The sequence below is a fragment of the Microtus pennsylvanicus genome, chromosome 6 (genome assembly GCF_037038515.1).
Source record: "Microtus pennsylvanicus isolate mMicPen1 chromosome 6, mMicPen1.hap1, whole genome shotgun sequence".
NCBI lineage: Eukaryota > Metazoa > Chordata > Mammalia > Rodentia > Cricetidae > Microtus > Microtus pennsylvanicus.
The window spans coordinates 118,166,120-118,189,328 of NC_134584.1; the positions used below are offsets into that span (position 1 = coordinate 118,166,120).

At 45.7% G+C, this 23,209-nt stretch overlaps 1 protein-coding gene across 1 annotated transcript in view; it reads left to right on the forward strand.

Annotated features, from left to right (window-relative positions):
- Cdh13 (cadherin 13) overlaps window positions 1-23,209 on the forward strand; it is a 959,427-nt gene that overhangs the window by 623,197 nt on the left and 313,021 nt on the right. The window contains exon 6 of the mRNA XM_075977426.1: window positions 17,527-17,671. Within this exon, the coding sequence (XP_075833541.1) occupies window positions 17,527-17,671 (145 nt within the window). The remainder of the gene's footprint in view (window positions 1-17,526; window positions 17,672-23,209) is intronic.

Sequence of the window (23,209 nt, forward strand, 5' to 3'; positions counted from 1 at the left end):
ATTCCCCGGCCTGCCTGTCTTCTCCCTGGAACCTCTGAGTCCACTTTCCAGACTTCTCAATAATCTTCAGCAACTGGAATCTGTGACAGCCCCCCTTCCCTATCCTCCTGGCCCCCAAGGGGATTAACTTTTTTTTTAAGTCATGCTGAGGTGTGAGCCGCACCCTCTCACAATCTACCAGTTCAAAGCATATAGTTCAGTATTTCCACTGCACCCAAAGTTGTGCAAACATTACAGAATCTTAGAGCATTTCTATACCTAGATTAACAGCCACAGCTAACTCCCCTTGCCTTCCCCAGAACATGTAAACATGTAACCACTACCTCTGCCCTTATCCTATAACATCACCAACTGCAAGCAATCCTAACCAACGAATCACATGGTACCTGATCCTTTGTTGAGCAGATCCCCCTCCCACTTCCATGTCTTCTTTTTGTATTTGACCCACTGAGTTGAGTTAGACTTGAGTTTAACTGGACATCGGGGCAGCTTATCAGTGGTCACACTACTAAAGATGGAACCCCCTTCCCCAATAACGATTAACCCCCAATTAAGTCCCTTAAGGAGGGCTGTGGCTCACCACAATCTGTGATAAAAATGTTGAGGGCCCCAGTCTAGTACAGGGATTCTGCAGATGACCACAGCCACAGTGAGCTCATGAGGTCAATGGCCATGTCCCAATCTAGAAGTCATCTTTGGGCTCACATCTCCCAGCCCTCACATCTCCCAACATATCACATTGTTTTCCACTTTCTCTTCCGTTACGCTCCTTGAGCCTTGGAAGGGATGGTGTAACTGTCTCGTTGAGGAGAGAGAACTCTGCCGTGATCTCCTCTGAGCAATTTGGCTGCAATGGGGATTTTGCGCTAATGCCTCATGTAGTAATCAGAAGCTTCTCTGATGAAGGCTGGACACAGTGCTGATCTATGGTTATAAACAAGAGAATATAAGAGGTTGGGGATTTAGCTCAGTGGCAGAGCACTTGACTAGCAAGCACAAGGCCCTGGATTCAGTCCTCAGCTTCAGAAAAGGAAAAAAGAAAGAAAGAAACATATATAAAAAGGAATTTGAAAAAGAAAATGACAAGTTGGCCAAACAATAGTAGCTCTCCCCTATAGAGCCTATGACCTCCACAGCCACAAGCTCTTGACCAGATTCACAGAAGCAGGCATAAGTTCCTTTCCGTGGAACAGACCTCAGATGCAGGAGGGAGGGAACTATTGCTTAGCCCCATAACAGTCTTCGACTGTTGCTTCAGGACTCGAATCCTTATTATAGCCTGCAGGAACCGTAGATGGGCGAGATGGCTGGTGACTTCTCTCCCCCAGAAGGCTGCATAGAACCCTCTGGCACCCTAAAGGCCAGCCAGTGTGGAAGAAGCTTCCAGCTCGATCCCAGCTTCATTTCTTGGGTCCTGTGACCCAAGTGTACAATATCTTCAACAATAGGGTCTTACCGCTAAGCTCTGGTGGGCAACCAAGATCAGTGGCAGGACCATTGGGACTTCGTTGACCAACAGCTCACAGAAAAGTGTTCCATGCCTGGCATCACACCGGGATTTTTATTTTACATGCATGGCTTCTCGTGGGGGGGGGGCGGGGAGTATTCTTCAACCATGGAATATAGCATATCACTCCACTCTCTTTGACCTTCATAAATATCTATAAGATAAATACCACATGCCTTTCTCATAAGCAGATTGTAGAATGTGTGTGTGTCTGTGTGTGTGTGTGTCTGTGTGTATGTCTGTATGTATGTCTATGCGCATGTGTGTCTCTGTGTGTATGTGTGTGTCTGTGTGTGCATGCGTGTGTCTCTGTGTGTATGTGTGTGTGTCTGTGTGTGCATGCGTGTGTCTCTGTGTGTGTGTCTGTATGTATGTCTATGCGCGTGTGTGTCTCTGTGTGTATGTGTGTGTGTGTGTGTACATGCGTGTGTCTCTGTGTGTGCATGCGTGTGTCTCTGTGTGTGTGTTGGATGAATAAAAGATGATGACAAGAAAGAAAGTATGAATACAAATGAATTTACTTAAAGAAACCTCAGGCTGTCAAGGAGAGTTTAGAATTCCTGTCAAGATTTTTTTCCCTATTCCTCCTTTTTTTGCATTGAACTACCTAGAATAAGGGTCAGAAAACTTTTTCTGCACAGAGACAGTTAATAAATACTTTCAGCTCTGTGAGCCATGCAGGCTCTTTTGTAACAATTTGGATCTGCTGTTCCCTAGCCTGAGCAGTCACAGGAAGCATGGGGGCAGCTGCGTTCCTGCACTCCATCTGCAAAGAGGCAGTAGGTGGGAGATGGCTCAGGGACTGGAGCGTGCTGACCTCTTTGATAATGTGTTGATACTTTATATCTTCACGATACTGTTTTAATTTCTAAAAGCTAAAAAAAAAATTAGTTGCATGTTATATCTGTGCATGTGAGTGCAGTGTCTACAGAGGCCAGAAGAGGTCGCTGGATCCCCTGGAGCTGAAGTTGAAGGTTGTGAGCCACCATGGGGGTGCTGGGAATCAAACTCAGCACTGAGCCATCTCTCTAGCTCAACTTCCTAGGACTATATTTTCTCCCCACAATCCTAGTCACCTCTCTTCCCATCATTGTCTCGCAGAAGACTCTGAAACACAGCTGAGCTGACACCTCACTTAGGAAACTTTCCTTGACCTACAAAACGGAAAGAGACACACTCTCTACATTAGTGAGTTAAGCATGGCTTATGTTGCCACGGGCCATTCATCCTTTCCAAATAATCCCATAAATCTGCTCACTCCCACTTGAACAGAGATTGACTGAAGTCCACAAGATGCTTCTTTAAAAAAAAATGTCACCATCACCAGATATATGAAAAACGCGGTGTAAACACTAGACTGAGACAAAAGACAGGGACAAGGATGTGTGCCGAATGGGGTCTTCTCCTTGCACAAGTACAGAGGCAAGCAAACGAAAGATTGAAGAAAACGGGGTTCGCTGAACAGAAACAAGACAGAGAGTCAGCATCAAGAAGGAAGCCCATGGGAGAATGTGAGCTCCAGCTTTCTCAGCCCTCACCCCATAATGTGACATCTACTCTTCTCAATTAGAATTTCCACCAGGTAACAACTGAACAACTGAACAACATTGGTCTTGCTGGAAACATTTTAGTAGAAGTTATCTCTCCCAACAAGCACTATGCCTACCCTGATTTACCACATTAAGAAGTCCCCTCTCTTTGGGGCTAGTCCTGGGGTGGGTGATAGGGGCCACCAGTATCTCAAGGACAAGAGAACCTTCAGGCTCCTGCAGCTGTGTTCAGAACCACAGACCATGTCCAGTAGTGAGTTTGTTCGCCTCTGGATGTGTTTGGAGAGTCTGGGGATGGGCTATTCCATGGGTGTGTCTCCTACAACCACTGTAGCTCAGAAGAGAGCAGTGTTGGGCATGCTGTGCTCCCATAGCTCTCAGCCCCTGCACTAGACAGTGACAGCTAGTCTAGTGAGGCCGGGGATCGCCATCTTGATGGCAGGCGAGGTTGCACTGCCACACTAGGTGTTGGGGATGCATGGGAAAGGGATGTGGGGGTCAAAGGTCTGACTTTCGCTAACACTTTAATTCTAAGCTGTCTAGGACACTTGAGAAAGTTGAGTGGCTGTTAGGCAGGAGAGGTCTGGGTGAGTACATGATGAAGCCAAATGTGGGCTTCTTTCTAAATAGGGCTGTCTCGACTGCTGGCTCAGCAAAGAGCCCATTCCCCAATCTGATGCAAGGGCATCTGGCCAAAAGAGAGAAGATGATACAATCTGGGTTGAAATCCAAAAGAATCTAACAGCAGGGGTCTGATCATGCTGCAGTCATGACTGACTGCTTAAGGCAATTTTTTTTTTTTGTTCACAAATGAAAAATCAGAGGAGAGATGCTGAGCTAGGGTTCTAAGAATGGCGGGGAGGGATTTATGTAAGAAATATGAGTCTATTCTGGGAACTTGGATTGCCTCATTTATAAAGGCAGGGACAGATGGGATCACTTCGGTGGGAAGGAATCTGTATTACGTTCTACTTGCATTATTTGCCTTCGTTTAAATACTCTTATTAGTAATATGTGTGTCAGAACAAAAGCATTTGCTATCAATCACCACCAAACAATGAGTAATCCCGCATAGATGCGGTCTACGTATTTTTGACAGTTACAGCAACAGCAGCGCTGGAGTTGGTCTCTTTCCTTGAAGAGGAAGAAAGATGTTTGTGTTGAATTCTTAATGCTTTGCTTTGGGGGCCAGGTCCCCCTCGAAGACTTTCTAAAGGCTTCGTTTCTCTTCTGTCTATGGAACTGTCCTCTAGGGAGGTAAAAAAACTTCCTGACAAAATGGGAACTCCTTAGCGGCTTCTTTGTTTGTTTGTTACATTTCTGGAAAATACACTCTGGTGTTCCTGCGTGCTACTGAAGCAAAGCTTACATTGTTGTCCTTGGGAGCCTCTTTTGTAGCAGACATCAAATGACTGCATTATGGCTGTGTCCTACTTAGCTTTAAATGTCCACTTGACATTGCCTAGGGTCATCTGAGAGGAAAGCCTGTGTTGGAGGGATTGCAGAAGATTAGATTGGCTTGTGGGTGTGTCTGGGAAGGGCCCTCTGGAGTGCTAACAGATGTAGGAGTGACCACCCCATGGTGGACGTCACCATTCCCAGGTTGTCCGTCATCCTGGGCTTTCTGAGAAAGCTTTCTAGGCATTAGGCTGTGGGTGAACCAGCGAACAGTATTCCTCTGTGGTTTATCTGAAGCTCCTGCTCTGACTTCCCCGCAGCGATTGTGAGCTGAAATAAACCCTGTCCTCCCTTAAGTTGCTTTTGTTGTCTTGTTTATCACAGCATTGGAATGGAAGTAGAACCAGAGCCGGGGAGAGGCAGCAGGGTAAGGGCTGGATCACGAGAAGCAGTGACTATTCCAAATCAAACCTTCCCTTCGAGAAAAGGGGGGGATAGCATGAATGTAACGGGTAAGGGAGCTATGCAAACCTATGGAGACTATGTCAAGTGAGGGCACAGCACACACAAAGGTCCTGAAAAGACAGCTATCATAGCAACTTGGAAGAACACCAAGAGTGTGTGGTGGGACCCCAGTGCAAAGATGCATCCAGGATGCATCTGGTAAAACCTACGGGGATGTCTGAAAACTGGAGATAAGAGTGCTATTCAAATTTTAAAAGCTAAGTTTGGAATCTGAGGGGCATGGGTAAGAGCAGGGGACACTTAAAAGACAGTTGCCTGAGCAGGAGGTGGCAGTTTGTCCAAGAGGGAGACCCACAGATAGTGAGCCAGTTTTAGCATAGGGTTTAAATTTCTAGCTAGGATCGGATAATGGGCAGGAGGTGTGGGAAGAAGACACACAGCCTGTAGGCTTCTTCGGCTCTAATTGCACCAAAATGTACTAGAGAGCTGGCTTGGGATTCACTCAAGCAAAGACGACATCTTAGACATACTTAAGGAAGCAGGGCAGTAGCTGGAGATATGGCTCAGCAGCTAACAAGTGCTGCCCTTACAGAGGACCAGAGTCAAGTGCACAGCACCCATGGAGGGAAGGGAGGTCCACAATCTGTCACTCCAACCCCAGGGAGATCTAGTGCCCTCTTCTGGCCTCCACCAGCACTGCATGCATGGGGGAGGTCATGCACGTACATGTACACACACACACACACACACACACACACACACACGGGGGGAGAGAGAGAGAGAGAGAGAGAGAGAGAGAGAGAGAGAGAGAGAGAGAGAGAGAGAGAGAGAGAGAGAGAGAAAGAGAGAGATTTAAAAAACATACAGAAAGAAGCCACATCAAAGAGCAGAGAGACTGGTGTTGGTGAAGTCCTGATTACTTATGTTGCTCATTATCACAAAATTCTTTTTCACAATAAACAAGTTCAAGGAGATCGTGTGCCCACGTCCTGAAAAGATCACAGCATGTTTTTAAAATGTCCTTATTCATTCTTTGAAAACTTCACATGTGTTTGTCATGACCTTTAATCTTACCCACCCCCCATCACTTCTAAATCCCTCAGTCCCTCTCCCTCCTGATTTCATGTGTTGTTCTCATTGCTGTTAGTCCCCGGAGTCATGTAAGTGCCGACCATATGTAAGTGGATGTGGGGTGACCATCTGGGCCATGAGCAACCCGCCAGCAGCCACATCCCCATAGAAAAATGACTCCCTTCCCAGCCACTGCTGTTGACTCTTTAGCTTGACTCCGAAGTTAATGTGCTCCCATAATAGAAAATCTAGAAGGAGGAGAGAGACAAAGAAAGGTGGCATACAGCAAACCGGTCGCTGTAACACTGTCTCAACACAGTCTTAGCGGCACAATGCCTATTTTGCAAAACTCGCATCTTTTCGTACGTCCTATTTTTCAGTCATAATTTGTTTCCTATATAAAATAGTCCACTTGCATTATTAATGTTAATTCCATGCCAGAAATACATTTTGTTTCCTCTGAAGTGTTTCTGCAGGGTGATGCTCTACTTTTATTAGTTCTGAAGTTCTTCCATGAGTCTCCACCTGGAGCATGGAGTGTTTATACTTTTCCTGTTTTTATACAAGCTGTAAATGAGTGTGTTACTGTGGTGTATGTGTGTCTGTCTGTCACTCTGTGAGTGTGTCTGTCTGCCTCTCTCTCTCTCTCTCTGTCTCTCACACACACACACACGTTCGCGCGCACACACACAGAGGTATGTAGGTATGAGCACACTCTCCCTTGCCACACACATTAGGCTTTATTTCTGAAAGTGAAATCCTCAAATCTGTACTGCCTCTTGAGAATTTACATTTCAGAAAGGTGTCTTCATTTTTCATTACATTTGTTACATTTATTTGTTTGTGTGTATTTGTGTGTGCACACATGTGTTCAGGTGCTGTGCCATATATGTGGACATATATAGGATAACTTTTGTGAACTGGTCCTCTCTGATACCCACCATCCTGGGTATCAAACTCAATCCATAGGCTTGGGGACAAACTCCTTTACCTGCCGAGACATAGCCATGACCTACAAAGGTGTTTTGCCACCTGTAGTCATGAGAATTTGTTTTCTCCTGAGTTTGTCAAGTAGACTGCTTGGCTTTTTCTGATTATTTTGGCAATTTTATAAGTAAAACAGATTTCATTTTATTTTTTATAATTTTTTTGTCTTTTTGTTCTGTTGTTTCGCTAATAGTTATTCTTTCCTTATTGCTTTTTTTTAATCCAGCTTTTTGTAAATTCAAAATAAACCAGGGTTTATTTGACACAAACATATCCTCAGCCATCTCCCCAGTCTTCTGTTTGCTTTCTCTTGGTATTTTAGCTTATAAAAACTTTCATTCAAGTACCTTAATCTATCAATAATTCACAGAGTAAATTACGCTTATGATTATAACTCAGAAAGGTCTTCTTTGCTCTGTTTCATAAATATTCAGTGGCTCTTTACCCTCTCGGTGCCTTAATCTACCCAGAATTCATTGGGTAACGCTTTCAGTTTTAATATGCTAACCTTCATTTTTGGTGAGCACGGATGCTTGATAAATTTTATACTTCACAAATTGACTTTAAATGTGCAAACTTTAGAGTGCTGGGAGCTGGAGGGATGGCCCAGCAGTCAAGGTGCTTGCTGCCCTTGCAGCCGTCCTGAGTTCAGTTCTCAGCACCCGTATTGGGTTCCTCACAAGCACCTGTAACTCAAGCCCCAGGGGCTCTGAGGCCCTCTTATGACTCCTGAAGGAGCTGCACTCACACACACACAGGTTTGCACATGCATCTATTTTTTTAAAAAATCTTTAAATAAAGTAAAACTTTCACTTTCGTTATTCTGAATTCTGCTTAGGATTTGAGAAAAATACAAATAAAAATTAAATCCCCCCAATGCTTTTCCCGTGGCTTTGCTTTCCTAAGTATTATATTTCTTGTCTTTGCACAAAAATCTCCTTAACCCTTGTACATGGTTCTAATGGGCCTGGCATAATTCCATCATCCGTGATTTATGTAAATTCTACTCAAGCCAATTAAAATTTCCAGCCTGTGTCCCCTCTGGAGGTACAGGGTATTTACTGTGACTTCACCTCGCTGCTTAAGTAAAATTATTTTGAATATCTGCATTGACTTCTTCTGCATAATTAAAGTTACTTCAAAAATTAAATGGAAAAAATGCCCTCAAAATCTGGTGTGGCTGTGAGCATGCATATACATAAGGAAAAGGTGTTCTCTTTGTAGCTAAAAAAGGAATTCACTTGGAGAATGGAATTTTTTCCATTGACATCGGAAGCACCAGAGCTCTGAATAGGGAGCCTCTCCAATGCTTCTGGTAATAGGATCGAGATCTTTAATTAATAACATAACAAGTATGAAATTCCAAGCTCCTTTTTGCAGGTGAACCGTGAGCATCACAGCCTCCAGGGGAAAAAGACTTACACAGTCACATCAACAAAAGCAGAGGCAGGCTACAAAAGGCTCAAAGCGCTTGTCCCTGGGAACTCTTCAGGACTTGTTCATAGCGCATCTGTATCATGGAAGTAACTTCTGGGTGTCAGAGAGAGACCTGGACTGTTTAATAGGAGAGAGTTTCAAGAGGCGAAGGGGTGACACATAGCACTGAGCAGACAATACCTCATCCCTGTTAGCCGTTGTCTAAGTAAAGATCTATGGGGGATGAAAGATTCCCTAGGAGGACTGTGTGGGGATGACTGCGCTCCCCTTTCAGGTTGAGGAACCCCCCCCTCTGAATCCCACATACACACAGACACAGCAGCCAGGTACTGCTTCTTGGAACTCATTGGCTGCCACAGGGATCTTGATCTCAGGTGTGATCCTGGTATATGTTACTGAAGCCCAGAAAGTACACACGCCAAGGTCACTTCCCCTTGACAGACAGGCCTGTGTCTGGCATTCCTTCTGAATCCAGCATTGTGCTAAATTCCTGTATCCCTCTCTTACTCTAATAATAACACACAGAGAGGTCCCAAACGCCGTCTGTTGTGTGCACAAACTGAGACCCAGGGATGCAGCTACTTACTCGAGGAAGAGAACAGTGTGGCCCAGTTTACCTAACATGGCTTCAGCCAGTGCCTGTTGTTTGGGCATAATTATTAATAGTATCTACTTTCATGCTACAACATAGTCTGGTTTGAACAATAAATTATGTGGACACTGTATTAATTTCCTATTGCTGCCTTCCGTAACAGATTGCTCAGAACCCTGTGCATTTATTATCAGGCTGTTTTGTGGGTCGAGCATTGCACATGGCTGTGCTAAGGGCACATCTAGGTGTCTACAGGTCTATGTGCACACGTGTGTGCAGAGCTCACATGTGTGCATATAGACCTGTAGACACCCTATTGAGTTTCAGGAGGCTGCCCACAATCACTGGGTGATGGTCCCATCCTCCATATCCAAAGCCGCCAATGGCAGGTCAAGTCCCCACTACATCACTGTGACCTTCTAGTCTCCCTCCTTCCTGGACACCCTGAGATTACATATGATCCAGTAATATCCAGGTAAAACTCTATTTTAGGTGAGCTGACCTGCTATCTTCATAGCTGACCACTATACTATGAAATCTGACACATCACTAGGTCCCAGAGATTAGCATATGTCAGTTTTTACAAGGGGTTGAAAGAGAAAATTGAGATCAGAAACCCCCTTCTTAGTCCAGGTCACTTGTGTAGATGTCCTGGTGGGAAGAAGCCTGAGAATTAAAGACAAAACTCAATGGAAATTGTCACTTGGTGCTTAGTTTGTTCAAAACACTTGATTGATGAAGTTCTACCATGCAGTAGAATACCTGTCTTCAAGATGTCTGTGGTCTAATGAGACCAGGAGCCTATGCTATAGATAGATAGATAGATAGATAGATAGATAGATAGATAGATAGATAGATACTACATACATATATAGATGATACATAGATAGATAGATAGATAGATAGATAGATAGATAGATAGATAGATAGATAGATAGATAGATACAAACAGATAGATACATGGGTAAATACATAGATACATAGATGATAGACAGACAGATGATAGAAGATGATAGGCCATGATATTAGATAGACAGATAAATAAATACAATATATAGATAGATAATAGATAGATGTAGATAAATAGATGTATTATGTGCAGATATATATATGTCTGTGTACAGAACACCTGCTTTTTACAAAAAAGTCTTTAACAAATAACTTGATGCCAATGTAATATGAGATATTAAGCACCATGTATGAATGGTAGGCACCACTACAAAAAACATAGCCAATTTAAGTGCCACGTTTACAAACTAAGTTAGACTCAGTCTTATCATTTTCTTGTTTATCACAGCAAACACAGAATCCCAGGTCATTTCTTAAGTCTCCGAGCAGCCTTCAACCTCCAGGGATCACTTCGGAAATAAAGAACACAGCACTATTTAAAAAAAATCGGTGGGCTAATTTCCAAGGGAGCTTTGTGGAATTTTTCTCTTGCGTAAGCTCTGAATAACTGCAAGGTTCTAGAGACAAACTTACAAGCTCCGTTTCAGGGTAAAAATACAAAGCCGAGATGCCACTGGCATCTACACCATTGCATCAGCGGCTCTCGCCTTTTCTTCTCCTGGGGGGTGGGGGTGGGAAATCCAACATCTTATTTTTCTAAATAGATGTGTTGATTTGTATATATATGTGCCTTCATATGGGTACCCTTAGGGAGAAAATGAAGGTATCAAATCCCCAGGAGCTAGAGTTACTAGCGAGGTGGTCGTGAGCTGCCTGACATGGATGCTGGGAACTGAACTGGGGTCCTCTGGATTAGCAGTATGTGCTCTTAACCTCTGAGCCATTTCTCCAGCCCTCATATCAAGGGCTTTTTTTTATTATTTATTTATTTATTTATTAAAGATTTCTGTCTCTTCCCCGCCTCCACCTCCCATATCCCTCCCCCTCCCCCAACCAACTCCCCCTCTCTCATCAGCCTGAAGAGCAGTCAGGGTTCCCTGCCCTGTGGGAAGTCCAAGGACCTCCCACCTCCTTCCAGGTCTAGTAAGGTGAGCATCCAAACAGTCTAGGCTCCCACAAAGCCAGTATATGCAGTAGGATCAAAACCCAGTGCCATTGTTCTTAACTTCTCAGCAGTCCTCATTGTCCGCTATGTACAGCGAGTCCGGTTTTATCCCAGGCTTTTTCAGACCCAGTCCAGCTGGCCTTGGTGAGTTCCAGATAGAACATCCCCATTGTCTCAGTGTGTGGGTGCACCCCTCGCGGTCCTGAGTTCCTTGCTCATGCTCTCTCTCCTTCTGCTCCTGATTTGGACCTTGGGGTTTCAGTCCGGTGCTCCAATGTGGGACTCTGTCTCTGTCTCCTTTCATCGCCTGATGAAGGTTAATATCCAGGATGATGCCTATATGTTTGTCTTTGGGTTCACCTTCTTATTTAGCTTCTCTAGGATCACGAATTATAGGCTCATTGTCCTTTATTTATGGTTAAACAACCAAATATGAGTGAGTACATCCCATGTTCCTCTTTTTGGGTCTGGCTTACCTCACTCAGGATAGTGTTTTCTATTTCCATCTATTTGCATACAAAATTCAAGAAGTCATTGTTTTTTACTGCTGAGTAGTACTCTAATATGTATATATTCCATACTTTCTTCATCCATTCTTCCATTGAAGGGCATCTAGGTTGTTTCCAGGTTCTGGCTATTACAAACAATGCTGCTATGAACATAGTTGAGTATATACTTTTGTTGTATGATAGGGCCTCTCTTGGGTATATTCCCAAGAGTGGTATTGCTGGGTTGAGGGATAGGTTGATCCCGAATTTCCTGAGAAACCGCCACATATCAAGGTTTTATGTGGCAACACACATACACATAGAGAGAGGGGGAGAGGAGAAAGGGAGAGGGAAAGAGAGAGAGAATTCTCTCCAGACTTACCTGGAGATGCCAGACCTTGTCCCTGTGTTCACCCACAACGAACCTGCAGAGATCCTAGTGTGGTCCCTGATTTGTTAGTACACTGTGCTACAAAAGATGTCTGGAAGGCAAAGAACGAGGCCACTTTTGGTAAGATCTTTGAGTTCGTTCAAGTAGACGTTCCCAAAGACGCGGTCCACAGATGGCATCAATCCTGGCATCCTAGTCGGAAAATGTGCCACAAGGAGGAGATACAGATAGAAAACGTTCCCCGGGGCAACGGGATCTTATCTGCACAGGGAAACTGAGTCTCGCTGTGTCAGAGCTGCAGCCAGTATAAGATCGTCATTTATTATGACTGGAAATAAACCTTTGTGCTCAACTCACTGATACCCGGGCATGTACTAGAGCATCTCAAAAAAAAAAAAGTCATTAACTGTGTGTGTCTGTGTTTTTCATTTGAATACTCTGCCCAGAGCAAATCAGTATCATCAGAGTTGAGAAAAGGTCACTGGCGTGCTCCCTGGGTCGTTTCTCTTCAAAATGACTCACCAGGGCATTGACTGCATGTGGCGCTGTGCCTCTGACTCCATTGATCCAAGCGTCTCTTCTGGGACTTGAGGCAGCCCACGCTACAAAGGACACTGTCTTTTAAGGCCCGGCTCTTCATCTTGGCCTTGTAGCAGCGGGTTTGTTCCTCATTGTGTGTAAGATCACAGCGTCAGATTCCGTGTCTTTTATGGGGGGAGTGAGAAGATGAGCCAAATGCAGGCCACTATGTTAATGGTTTGTTGTTGTGCCGGAAGCCAACAACTTGCGCGTGTTTTGTAATTTGGTTTCATTATGCGTTCGCTTTGGGTTTTGTTTGTAAGGGAGCCTTGTGGATGCATCATACAGAGAGCATCTCAGTCATTACAGGGCATTGGTTAATTAAAGAGTCATTGGCTCGCATATCAAGACATTACTGGTTCACAATCTCTAGTAGACATCCCACACACACACTCACTTTCCCCCAGATGGAAGGAAGTAGAGGAGCTGGGTACCAGGAAAGATGTTTAAGGGGACTTTACCCTGGTGGCCTTCCCCAGTCCTCTCCTTCCACTCTCAGAGGCTATAACTCGCAGCCTAGTGAACCCGCACCATACCCTCTGAAGCAGCTTTCATGAACACGGTGACTCCACACCCCTGCACCCAGCTACCAAACCCCTCTGAGCTGGAGCATGTATCACACGGTCTCTTTGTCAGTCTCCCTTGGGATAATGCATCTTCGCTCCAGAAATTTCGGGGGTGACCCTTGTGGTGTCACATTTCATGTATCCACTTAAGTCATTTGATTTTTATGTTTATAATTTAACTTTTGTCTTCTTTTAAGAAAATTCTATGGCTCTGTGACTGGGGGAAAATGGCTCAGTCAGCCAGGTGCCTCTTGGAAGCATGAGGTGCTGCGCTTGTTTCTGTTTGTTGTGTTGTTTTGTTTCGATTTAGACAGGACCTCACCGTGTAGCCCTGATTTGCCTGGAACTCACTCTGTAAACCAGGCTGTCATCGAACCTCCAGATATCTGCCTGCCTCTGCCTCACCAGAGCTGGTCTAAAGGCATGCGGAACCTGAATTTGATCTAAGGACTCATATAGAAAAACTGGGCTCTGGTGATATACTTAATCCCAGGGCTAGGGAGGTGGAGAGAACCCTGGGATTGACACGTTAGCTAGCTAGTCTAACTACATGAGTGAGGCGGAGGCCAGTGAGGGACCCTATTTCATAAAAGATGAACAACTCACAAAGAACAACATCCCAGGCTAAACATCCCTGGGGGTAGGGTGGGGCACAGAGCTGAATTGCTGTGGTAACATGACCCCTCTGTGGCAGGGGGTCATGTGCACACACTGGAGTACAGGGGTCAGCACAGAGCTGAGCTGCCTGCTGTGGTAACATGCCCAACCCATGCTCTGTGGCAGAGGGCTATGCAATACACAGAGACTCATTGTGCATGTTGGTAGGTACTCTCGTGGCTAGTAGCAAGACTATGCACGCTTACTGTGCTCCCAAATCCTTGGGAGGCAAAAGCAGGCAATTCTCTATGAGTTCAAGGCCAGCCTGGTCTACAGAGTGAGTTCCAGTACAGCTGGGGCTATACAGAGAAACCCTGTCTTAAAAAACCAAAAGAAATAAATAAAGGCAACACCAAATAATTGTTAATTCCCTTCTTTAAAAAAGTAAGCTGTCAGTTTAATATGCTTTGATATTGTTTACCAGTGGGGCTTGTGTCAGTCAATTAAGACTGTCAACTGGCCCCAGGCTCGTGGACTCAGACTGAGTGTCAGCCTCCTGTGCCAGAGTTGGGGAAAAAGGACAGATGGTCAAAGCTGAGGCCAACACTTTCGACTCTGGTCTCTTAAAGAGAAACCACCTCTTGTGGAGAGGGCTTTATGCTAACAATGTTGTCTTAGGCCTCAGATCCGGGCATTCACTAACCAAGTGTCTCCACCATGCCCCTGTGCTTGGGAGCGGGCCGAGGTCAACACGGAGAGGCATACATGTGTGGGGATTCCGTGCTGTGAGAAGTGTTCCATCCAGGAGAGGGCAAAGCAGGGGCAGACTCGTCTGTAGGAACTGAAGGGTAGTCATGGACTCTAGGCTGAAGAGGAGATGAATAGGCCTGAAACTGGGCAGCCCGGCGTGGGAGGTGTGTTTTATATGACACCTGTGCCGCACAGTGTGCTGAGGTGGAGGAGCTGAAAGGGCTCACGTAGTTGGTTGGGAAGGAACAAGAGGACTTGCTTGTGGTGCGGAAGGAAGGCAATGACCCTGTAAAGCCTCTATTATGCCTTTGGGGGTCTCAGGGTCACCTCCCCAGCCTACTAAGACTGGACTGAATGAATTTACACAAAAAACACTCACACCAACCTTAAGAGAGGCTGAAGACAAACCCTTGAACATCGAAGTAAGATTTGGGTGATCATAATCACTCAGGCCTGTAATTCCATTCAGGCAAGTCCAGGTCAGTCTGAGTTGCAGAGTAAAACTCTGTCAAAAAAAAAAATTCAAGCAAGCCAAAGCCATAAAGGGCTGCTGGCATTATTTCCCTAGGGCAGCCATGTTGTGGCTTCCCACCATGAGCCAGCTGTCCATAGCTGTCCATTCTTCTGCAGGCGGGCTCAGCCCTGCAGCTTTGTAAAGGTGGTAGGTGGGGGTGGGGACGCTTCCCTGTGCCTTCTTCTTTCTTGCTTTGTTGCTGAGTCTCAAACACAGCCACTCGAATCTGTCACGTGACTCACAGGAAACAAACAGAGTTTCAGCTTTCCGAGGGAGGGTTTGTGTGTTTGAGGCATCTCACTCAGGAGGGGAGACGGAAGGCAACAGCATCTCTCAGCATTGATTTTTCTGACACTGCCAGCCCCTCTGGAATGTGAGCACCGTGGTGTCCTTCAGAAAGGCCGTATGTGCTCGCTGTGGTCTGGCCCTAACATGAGAAGGGAGAGGGAAACTCACACAGATGTCAGGTTTTGTGTGGGAATGTGTACATGAGTGTGACACACACATGTGTACATGTGGTGGTCAAAGGTCGATGCTGTGTGTCTTCCTCAGCCACTCTCATCAATTGTCTGAGGCGGGGTGTGTGATCCTTGGTCTTAGCTGTCAACTCCACACAACTTAGAATTGCTTGGGAAGAGAGGATCGATGAGGAATTATCTAAATCAGGTTGGCTTGTAGACATATCTATGGATAATTATTGATGAGGAAAGAACCCCCACACACACTGTGGGTGGCGCCATTCCCTAGAAAGGGGATCCTGGACTGTACAAGTAAGGAAGGTGAGTTAAACACCAGTGTGCACGCATCAGTTCATAGTTTCCTGATTGTGTGTGTGCTGTGACCAACTCCCTCAAGTGCCTACACCTGTGGCTTCCCAGGTACAATGGATGGAAACTAGACTGGAAGCTGAGATGAAATCTTTCTCCCCTAAGTTGACTTTGGGGGGGGGGGGAATTCATCTCAGTAACAGGAAACGAAGACATAAAGTCCCCCAACTGAGCCTGGCATTCACCGATGTGGCTTCCTGCCTTTGCCTCCTCTTTGTTGAGATTGTAGACACTTGGTACTGTGCTCTGGTTTAATGGGGTTCTGGTGATCTGAATTCAGGTTCCTACTGTGCTCTGGTTTAATGGGGTTCTGGTGATCTGAATTCAGGTTCCTCTGTTATTGACTGAGCTGTGTCTCCCAAACCTCAACTTTGAAACAGTGTTTCTTTCCTATTGTACCTCATTTGAGTGCAGTGTTAGGAGGCTTTGTCCATTTGAATTTTTCCTAAACTTACCCGCCCAAGAAATCAAGTGGGTATAGGAACATGTGTACGAATTGTGTGTGTATGTATGTATGCATATGTGTGTATATATGTAAATATGTGTATATGTATGTATATATGTAAATATGTGTATGTATGTAAATATGTGTGTATGTATGTATGTGTGTAAATATGTGTGTATGTATATATGTAAATATGTGTGTATGTATGTATGTAAATATGTGTGTATGTATATATGTAAATATGTGTGTATGTACATATGTAAATATGTATGTAAATATGTGTATGCATATATGTAAATGTGTGTATGTGTGTAAATATGTATGTATATATGTAGATATGTGTGTATGTATGTATATATGTATGTATTAACACAGAGGATATGATACCACTAAAGAAAAACAGAAAATAATCCCTTTGCCCATGTAGGCTGGGTTTCGTCTGATACCCACATTTGCAAATCACATAGGTAAGATCATCATGTTTATCTTGTCTGCTTCACTGATCTGTAAGAAAACTCACCACCACCAATAACAACAAAAAAAAAGAATTGAGAGTCTTGGTGAAGGGACTCCATGACCCGGTTACATGGTAATCCCCTCTGATTTATTAGAAAAAGATTATGCTGTTATGGAGAGAAACCAAGGCCTGGTTCAGCACAGCTAATGGAACTGTGGCAATAACAATGCCCTGGGAATGCCATGCTATGGTACTCTGCTTCCAGTCCAGCAACACCGCTGAGTCCCCATGTTGCCTTCTTGACTGAGATCTGGAAGGACTTCCCTTTGGAAGCTCTTCATGGATCTGTGAGGTCTCTGACTATTTAAGGTGGGCAGGACCCCTGAGGTCACAGCAGAGCCCTGCCCACACCAGCCCTCTTACCCGAAGGATGCCTCTAGATGTGGAATTGACCTAAGTTTCTCCTCGGCATGACCACCGAATCTGTGGGTACCCTCAGTTCATGGTGCTTCATCTATTGTTTCTATTAGTCTAATGTTCCTTTTAAGGATAATGATGTTTGAAAAACCAACAGCGTAAGCACGCTTTCCCAACTAGGGTGAATTGTGGTTGTGTGTGTGTGTGTGTGTCTGTGTTTAAATTTCTTTGCAGATTTGCTGATTTAATTGTGGATTTTCCAAGGGGTGTTGTGACACATGTTGATCTCTGCCTTTTATTGTAAGCATTCTACTTTCTGCTCTCATCCTGGTGACAACTCATGAAAACTAGAGTTCGAATATCACCAAAGGCTTATAAAATGACCGATAAAGCATACTGTCTGTGGGGAACTTTGTTTTGATATCTTTTTTTAAATAATGGTTTCTTTCTCTCCCAATCTCTTTGCTCATCCAGCTGTTTGTGGAGACCACCGATGTCAGTGGCAAAACTCTGGAGGGGCCAGTGCCCTTGGAAGTCATCGTGATCGATCAGAACGACAACAGACCCATCTTTCGGGAAGGTCCTTACATTGGCCACGTCATGGAAGGGTCACCCACAGGTAAGTCTTACTGACTGGACATCAACATGATGGCCCTAAAAGTGGCACATGATCATCTTTGGGGATTCCTACTGGTTGTCGTGAAACAACACTGATGTTCCTCTGGATTCTAGCAAGAGCTGGAAACACCATACTCAGAACATAACTGGGGTCTGTGAACTATGGAAATGCATTTCCTTGTTTGCAAGGGTGATGCTCCATCCAGGACTCTGACGCCTGGTTAGTGTTGGGCACTGTGTGAATAGTTCGCACGCAGTGTAAGAGATGAAGGCATAACTGTCGCCCCATGGAGTTTTGATGAGAACGGCTGTCCTCCACATAAATTGCTCTGTGAATCCTTTTCATAATTGCCTTTCAAGAAGAACAATGTTGGTGTGACAGGCTGGACCTTTTTCCTTTTCCTTAGAAGATTCTTGGAGAGACCGCTTTTGTCTTCAGTCAAAGGGCTGAAGGCAAGACATTCCTCTCTCTTTCTCTCTCTCTCTGGAAATACATGTAGCTACTGTCCTGAAAATGACTTCAGGATGCCTCGGGGCCCTGTTATCTTTCACCATGTTTAACCTATCAGGGAAAGACTTAGAATTTAGAGCCCCCAGAACATCCTAATTAAAGTTTCCAGTGTCCAGCAGAAGTCACCTGTGAGCATCATGCTGTGAACGCAGAGAAGAAAGGAGAAAGCAATCCCTGTTAGAGTCGGCTTTGATTTTAAGCTTTAAGACACATTTGGGTGAAAAAAAAAGCCCCTTATTAAGGGTGTCCCTGTTGCTGGTCCTGAGGTTTTGACTACACAATGAGCAAAATAGTCAATCAGCAAGCCATAGAGAAGACAGGAGCCAGCTTGGGCTGCTGCCCTCCCTTTGTTGAATTGATGGGATATATCAATGACATGTAGATACTGGAGACTTTGGAAGTGTTGCCATGGTAACCTCCCCAGACTACCAGGTGAATAATCATATGCAAGATGCCTCAAACCTCCCTTTAGCTCCACAAGCATGGTCCCCGTGGTCTCCATCACGTCCCCCTGAAAGAGCAGGAGCAGACATCCCCCCTCCCAGATTTGAATGCGTTCTCATACAAATGATGAAGGCAAATTTGCTGTGTGTTTCCCAAGGTGTTATCGGGGAGAAATGGGGGGAGAGGAGTGGTATCAAGGCCGCAGGGTGCAGGTGAAGGTAAGTCAGACCACTTCAGGGCATGTCAGCCTCCTGGCACCTCTCCAGGGGTTGTTTTTTGATGGCGAGGGGACCATCTGATGAGAGAGATCCTGGACTTTGATTGTGATGTTTACAGAAATCTACTTTAAGGAGCTGAGGGGCAGACCAGGTCAGCAAGATGGATGGAGAAAGCTATTAAGGAGGCCAGAGTGTGAGCACAGCAAAGAATGATTCCTTCTTCCCGTGTGCAGTCCCCAGACCCTGAGTGTGAGCGACTGGAATACGGATGGGCTGAAAGCAACATGAACCCAGCATTAAAGCCCATGGTGCATCGGGGACTGCGAGCATGCCCCATCTCTATATCGTACGTGTATGTGATGAGATGAGGGCCAATCTTCCTCCCACAGCCGTGTCCTTCCGTAAAGTTTAGGAGCATTCCAGGTGCTATTGCTTTATATACTTGTCATATTTTCAGGGAAAAATTGAATCCTTTATGCACATTGAATTTCTTAATGCACAAAGCTATTTGGTTAGGGGCAGACACATCTCCAGGAAACATAAACCAGCCCACACTTCGCTCTGTGATTGATATTATCCAGCAAAATGCATAAGATTAGGATGGCTGGTGGGATGGATGCCTCTGTGGGTGCAGAATGGTCCTGGTCACTGTCTTCCCTTTTTCAGCAACCTTTAGGTTTAACTCTAGAGCAGTCATGGGAAGGAACCTGTGAGATTTGGTGTCAAGAGGTAGATATTGGGGGCAGAGGAGACATTCTTAATGCATGACTCCAGAGATTCAGTAGCACCCCATAAAAAACTTACAGAGCGAACAATCTCAGGGTTTTGAGATGGTGGGTGATGTTCCAACCTCCTCTAACCCTCTTCCCCACTGAGACCCCTTTCAAATTACATATACCATATGTTCTTTGTTTCCTGATTGGTTAGACAAGTGATTGCTTCTCCTGTGTTTATAATTCTGGTCCTTTATTGGCTATTTCTCAATCACTCTCCACCTTATAGTTTTTGAGGCAGAGTCTCTCACTGAGCCTGGAGACAGCAGTTTCTGCTATGCTGGCTGGCCAGCAAGTCCTGGGATCCCCCTGCCACCACTTCCTCAATGCTGGGATTGCCGATATACACTCCCATGCCCAGATTTTCACGCCAGTGCTGGGGATGCAGCACAGGTCTTCAGGCTGTGTGTCAAGACTTTACTAACCAAGCCATCGCCATAGTCCCGGCCCCTCTATTTTCAGTTGTCCCATAAACTTAACAATATAAACAGCCACTGGACTCTCCATCATTGAGCTGAGTTCCCATTGTGTGCTGGAGGATGTAGATACAATACACTCCCCCACCCCCCTCCCGCGCGCCACCCACTAGCCTTTTCCTACCCTGAGAGCTGGATCCAGCAATCCTCATCTCACAGATGATGAGAAAACCAAGAGTCAAAAGAGTATCCATGTCCTGAGCTGTGATTTGCAAGCTCCCCCAAGTGTACCATTCTGGAGTTGGCTACCGTCTTCCCAAAGGCCAGGAGGACCATGGGGAAATTTGGACAATGATGCTTTGTTTTGATGAGAGGTTTCTCTTCTTGTTTCACCTCTGTCTTGACAAAGCATCCTGACCAAAAGCAAGCTAGGGGCTTGATTTGTCTTCAATTCCAGGTTACAGTCCAGTGTTGCAGAGAAGTCTCAGCTGCAGGAGCCTGTGACCATTGGCCACACCCATTGTCAAGAGAAGAAAAAAAATGAATGAATGAATGAATGCTCTCATACTGCCTGCTTGTTTTCTGTTTTCAGCTAGCTAGCTTTCTTCCCTCTTACACGGTTCAGGACCCAAAGCATGCAATAGTATTCATCTTCCTACCTCAGTAGCCATCAAGACAGTCTCCCACAGACATGTCTGCAGGCTAACCTGATCTAGACATTTCCCCAGCCGAGGCTCTCTTCTCAAGTGGCCCTAGGTTGTGGTAAGTTGTGACAAGTAAAACCTAACCATCACAGTCACCAACCCCAGCTCAGTCGGGGGTCTATGGTCAACAGAATCTGCATGTGTGCACAACAGTCCTCGTCCATGTTTGCACCTCATATGGGCCTGAGATCCATGAGACACTCAGCTTGTGGGTCTCATCTGCTCTGATGGTAGAGCTAGACTCTAAGCAGGTCTGAATGGGGGCATGTTTGTGTTAGTGCAGTTCTGTCCCGTGGACCAATTCAGCTCCTAATGGAAAGTGAACAGGCTTCCTGATCAACAACTAGGCTCCCTGAAACCTTTTGACTTATTGTGAGCCTTCCGAGGAAGGCTCTGGGGGAAACGGGGAGATATTGAGACCCTTGTTAGTAATCTCAATAGTTTCTTCTAAGCCCATCTACCTAGGGCCAGTGGCCTGGGGTGTGGTCTACATAACTTCATAGAGCCTAGTGCTCTGAAGAGACCCTTCTTGTCACCTCTCCTGTCACCAACATCTTAGGCTTTTAATCATTAATGAACAAGGGGTACCACTATCATTTCACACCCAACTCCATACATATGCACTTGGTTTTGGTAGCAGCCTTATACCTTAGGATGGGGTTCAATGCCTTCCATTCAGTTTCTTAACAAGGTGAGACTTCAGGCAAGTCACTGAACCTTCTAGAAGCCTCAACTGCCTTGTCTGTGAGATGGAGTGGGACGGAACAGTAGCTAGTTGGGAGCCTGTAGGTGGAGATTAAATGAGACAGCAGGTTGTATCCGGTACTTAGACCATAACAAATGCTCAGAAGATGCTGGTGTGCTCGTAATACTGAGATTATTCTTGATGCGCTGACATTGTTCCCTTCAGCAAAGTTAAAGCAAAGAGACGCATTGTTGGTATGAAGGAGAATCCATCTCCCAACGAGCCAGGCATCAGTGCCACGTCCCTGTGTACCCAGCTGCCATCGTTACCCATCCATCACAGAGGAAGGTCACCTGTATTTATCTGCAGGTACAGCCAGGAGACTGCTCCCAGCTGCTCAGCACTAACTCCAGGGTATTATTCTGGGGAATCACTCCTGATGCAGGGACATCAGCAGAGAATGATGGCTTTTCTAGTTCTTTTCATAGTTACAGTGTTGATTTATGGGACCTGCATCCAGGCTGTGGCCATTCCACCAGCCAGCCCGGCCCCAAGACTCACCAAGGCAGAAAAGAGGGCTAGGACCTCAGGATTCCCCAGAGGACGCCTGTGCTGGGACCCTGAGCACCCTGCTGACACCAATGCACACGTTTTGTCTCTGCTGGTCTTCTGAGTGCTGTTGTAAAGGGCTAACCATGAGCAACCACCAGGGCTTCCCCTAGCATACTCTAAGGGGGGTCAAGGACAAGTGCGGGACCCCAGGGGAGGGAAGCTCAGGAGAGGGATATCAGCCAGTGCAAGAGGTATGGAGAGACTGTTGGGGCGGGCGCGTGGAGCTTAAGCCTCTGGGGAAGGGGTAGGAAAAGACATCAACCCCCATGAGAATTAATCTCGTAAAGGGACAAGAGAGCTAGGATGTCCCCCATTCAACCTGCACATCTAAGGGCAATGAAAACCGTCTCTAGGAGAACTTTAGCTTCCAGGACTTTTGATCAGCTATGAAGAAGGCAACCTGGGATGTAAGCTTTCAGGCAGCCTTCCAGCAAGACATAGGAGCTCCTCATGGGGCTGGCCTTGGCTACCCTAAATGGAAGCTGGCAGAACAGCACTCCATCATGGGCCTTGAGAGGCATCAGGGGACACGAGTAATGTAAAGACTGTCTGTATCCAGTCCATGTACCTACCATGTTGGTCACACTCAGCTTCCCTTCAGGTGGGGATATGGCCCACAGACACACATGAGTCAGGAGAAGGACCAGTGTCTAGGCGCTGCACTCCCCATTCTCCATGCTATAGAAAGGCCAGATCATTAGCTGACCTCCTGACAACGCCATGACTCCCACACTGCCTTGTTCCCTGCTTTCCGCTTCCCCTCCAATATGTTCCCCAAACATCCCAAATGCGCCAACATATACTAAACTCTGGGGGCATCATAGTAAGGGGGCAGACTTTGTTCTTCCCCGCTGGCATTCACAGCCATGTAAGAAAAGAGCAATGGAGAAAAAAAATGAACTGAAATTGTGACCAGTGCTACCCCAGAGCCAGACAGGATATTTAACACAGGAGCAGCTGAACCTCTTCTTATACAGAGGGAGACTCTGCCAAGAGGTGATGGAAGCAGAGAGATGCCCCCTGCTCATTTTCATCCCAGGTTCTTCCCAGTATGGTCTGTCTAATTTTAAAAGGAATCTGACCAGGCCAGACATGGGGAAAACAGCTAAATCCGTTGACCTTTGGGGCAATTGTCCACGCTGAGAGGTCAACTTGGCTCAGCAGCAAAGCGGCTTG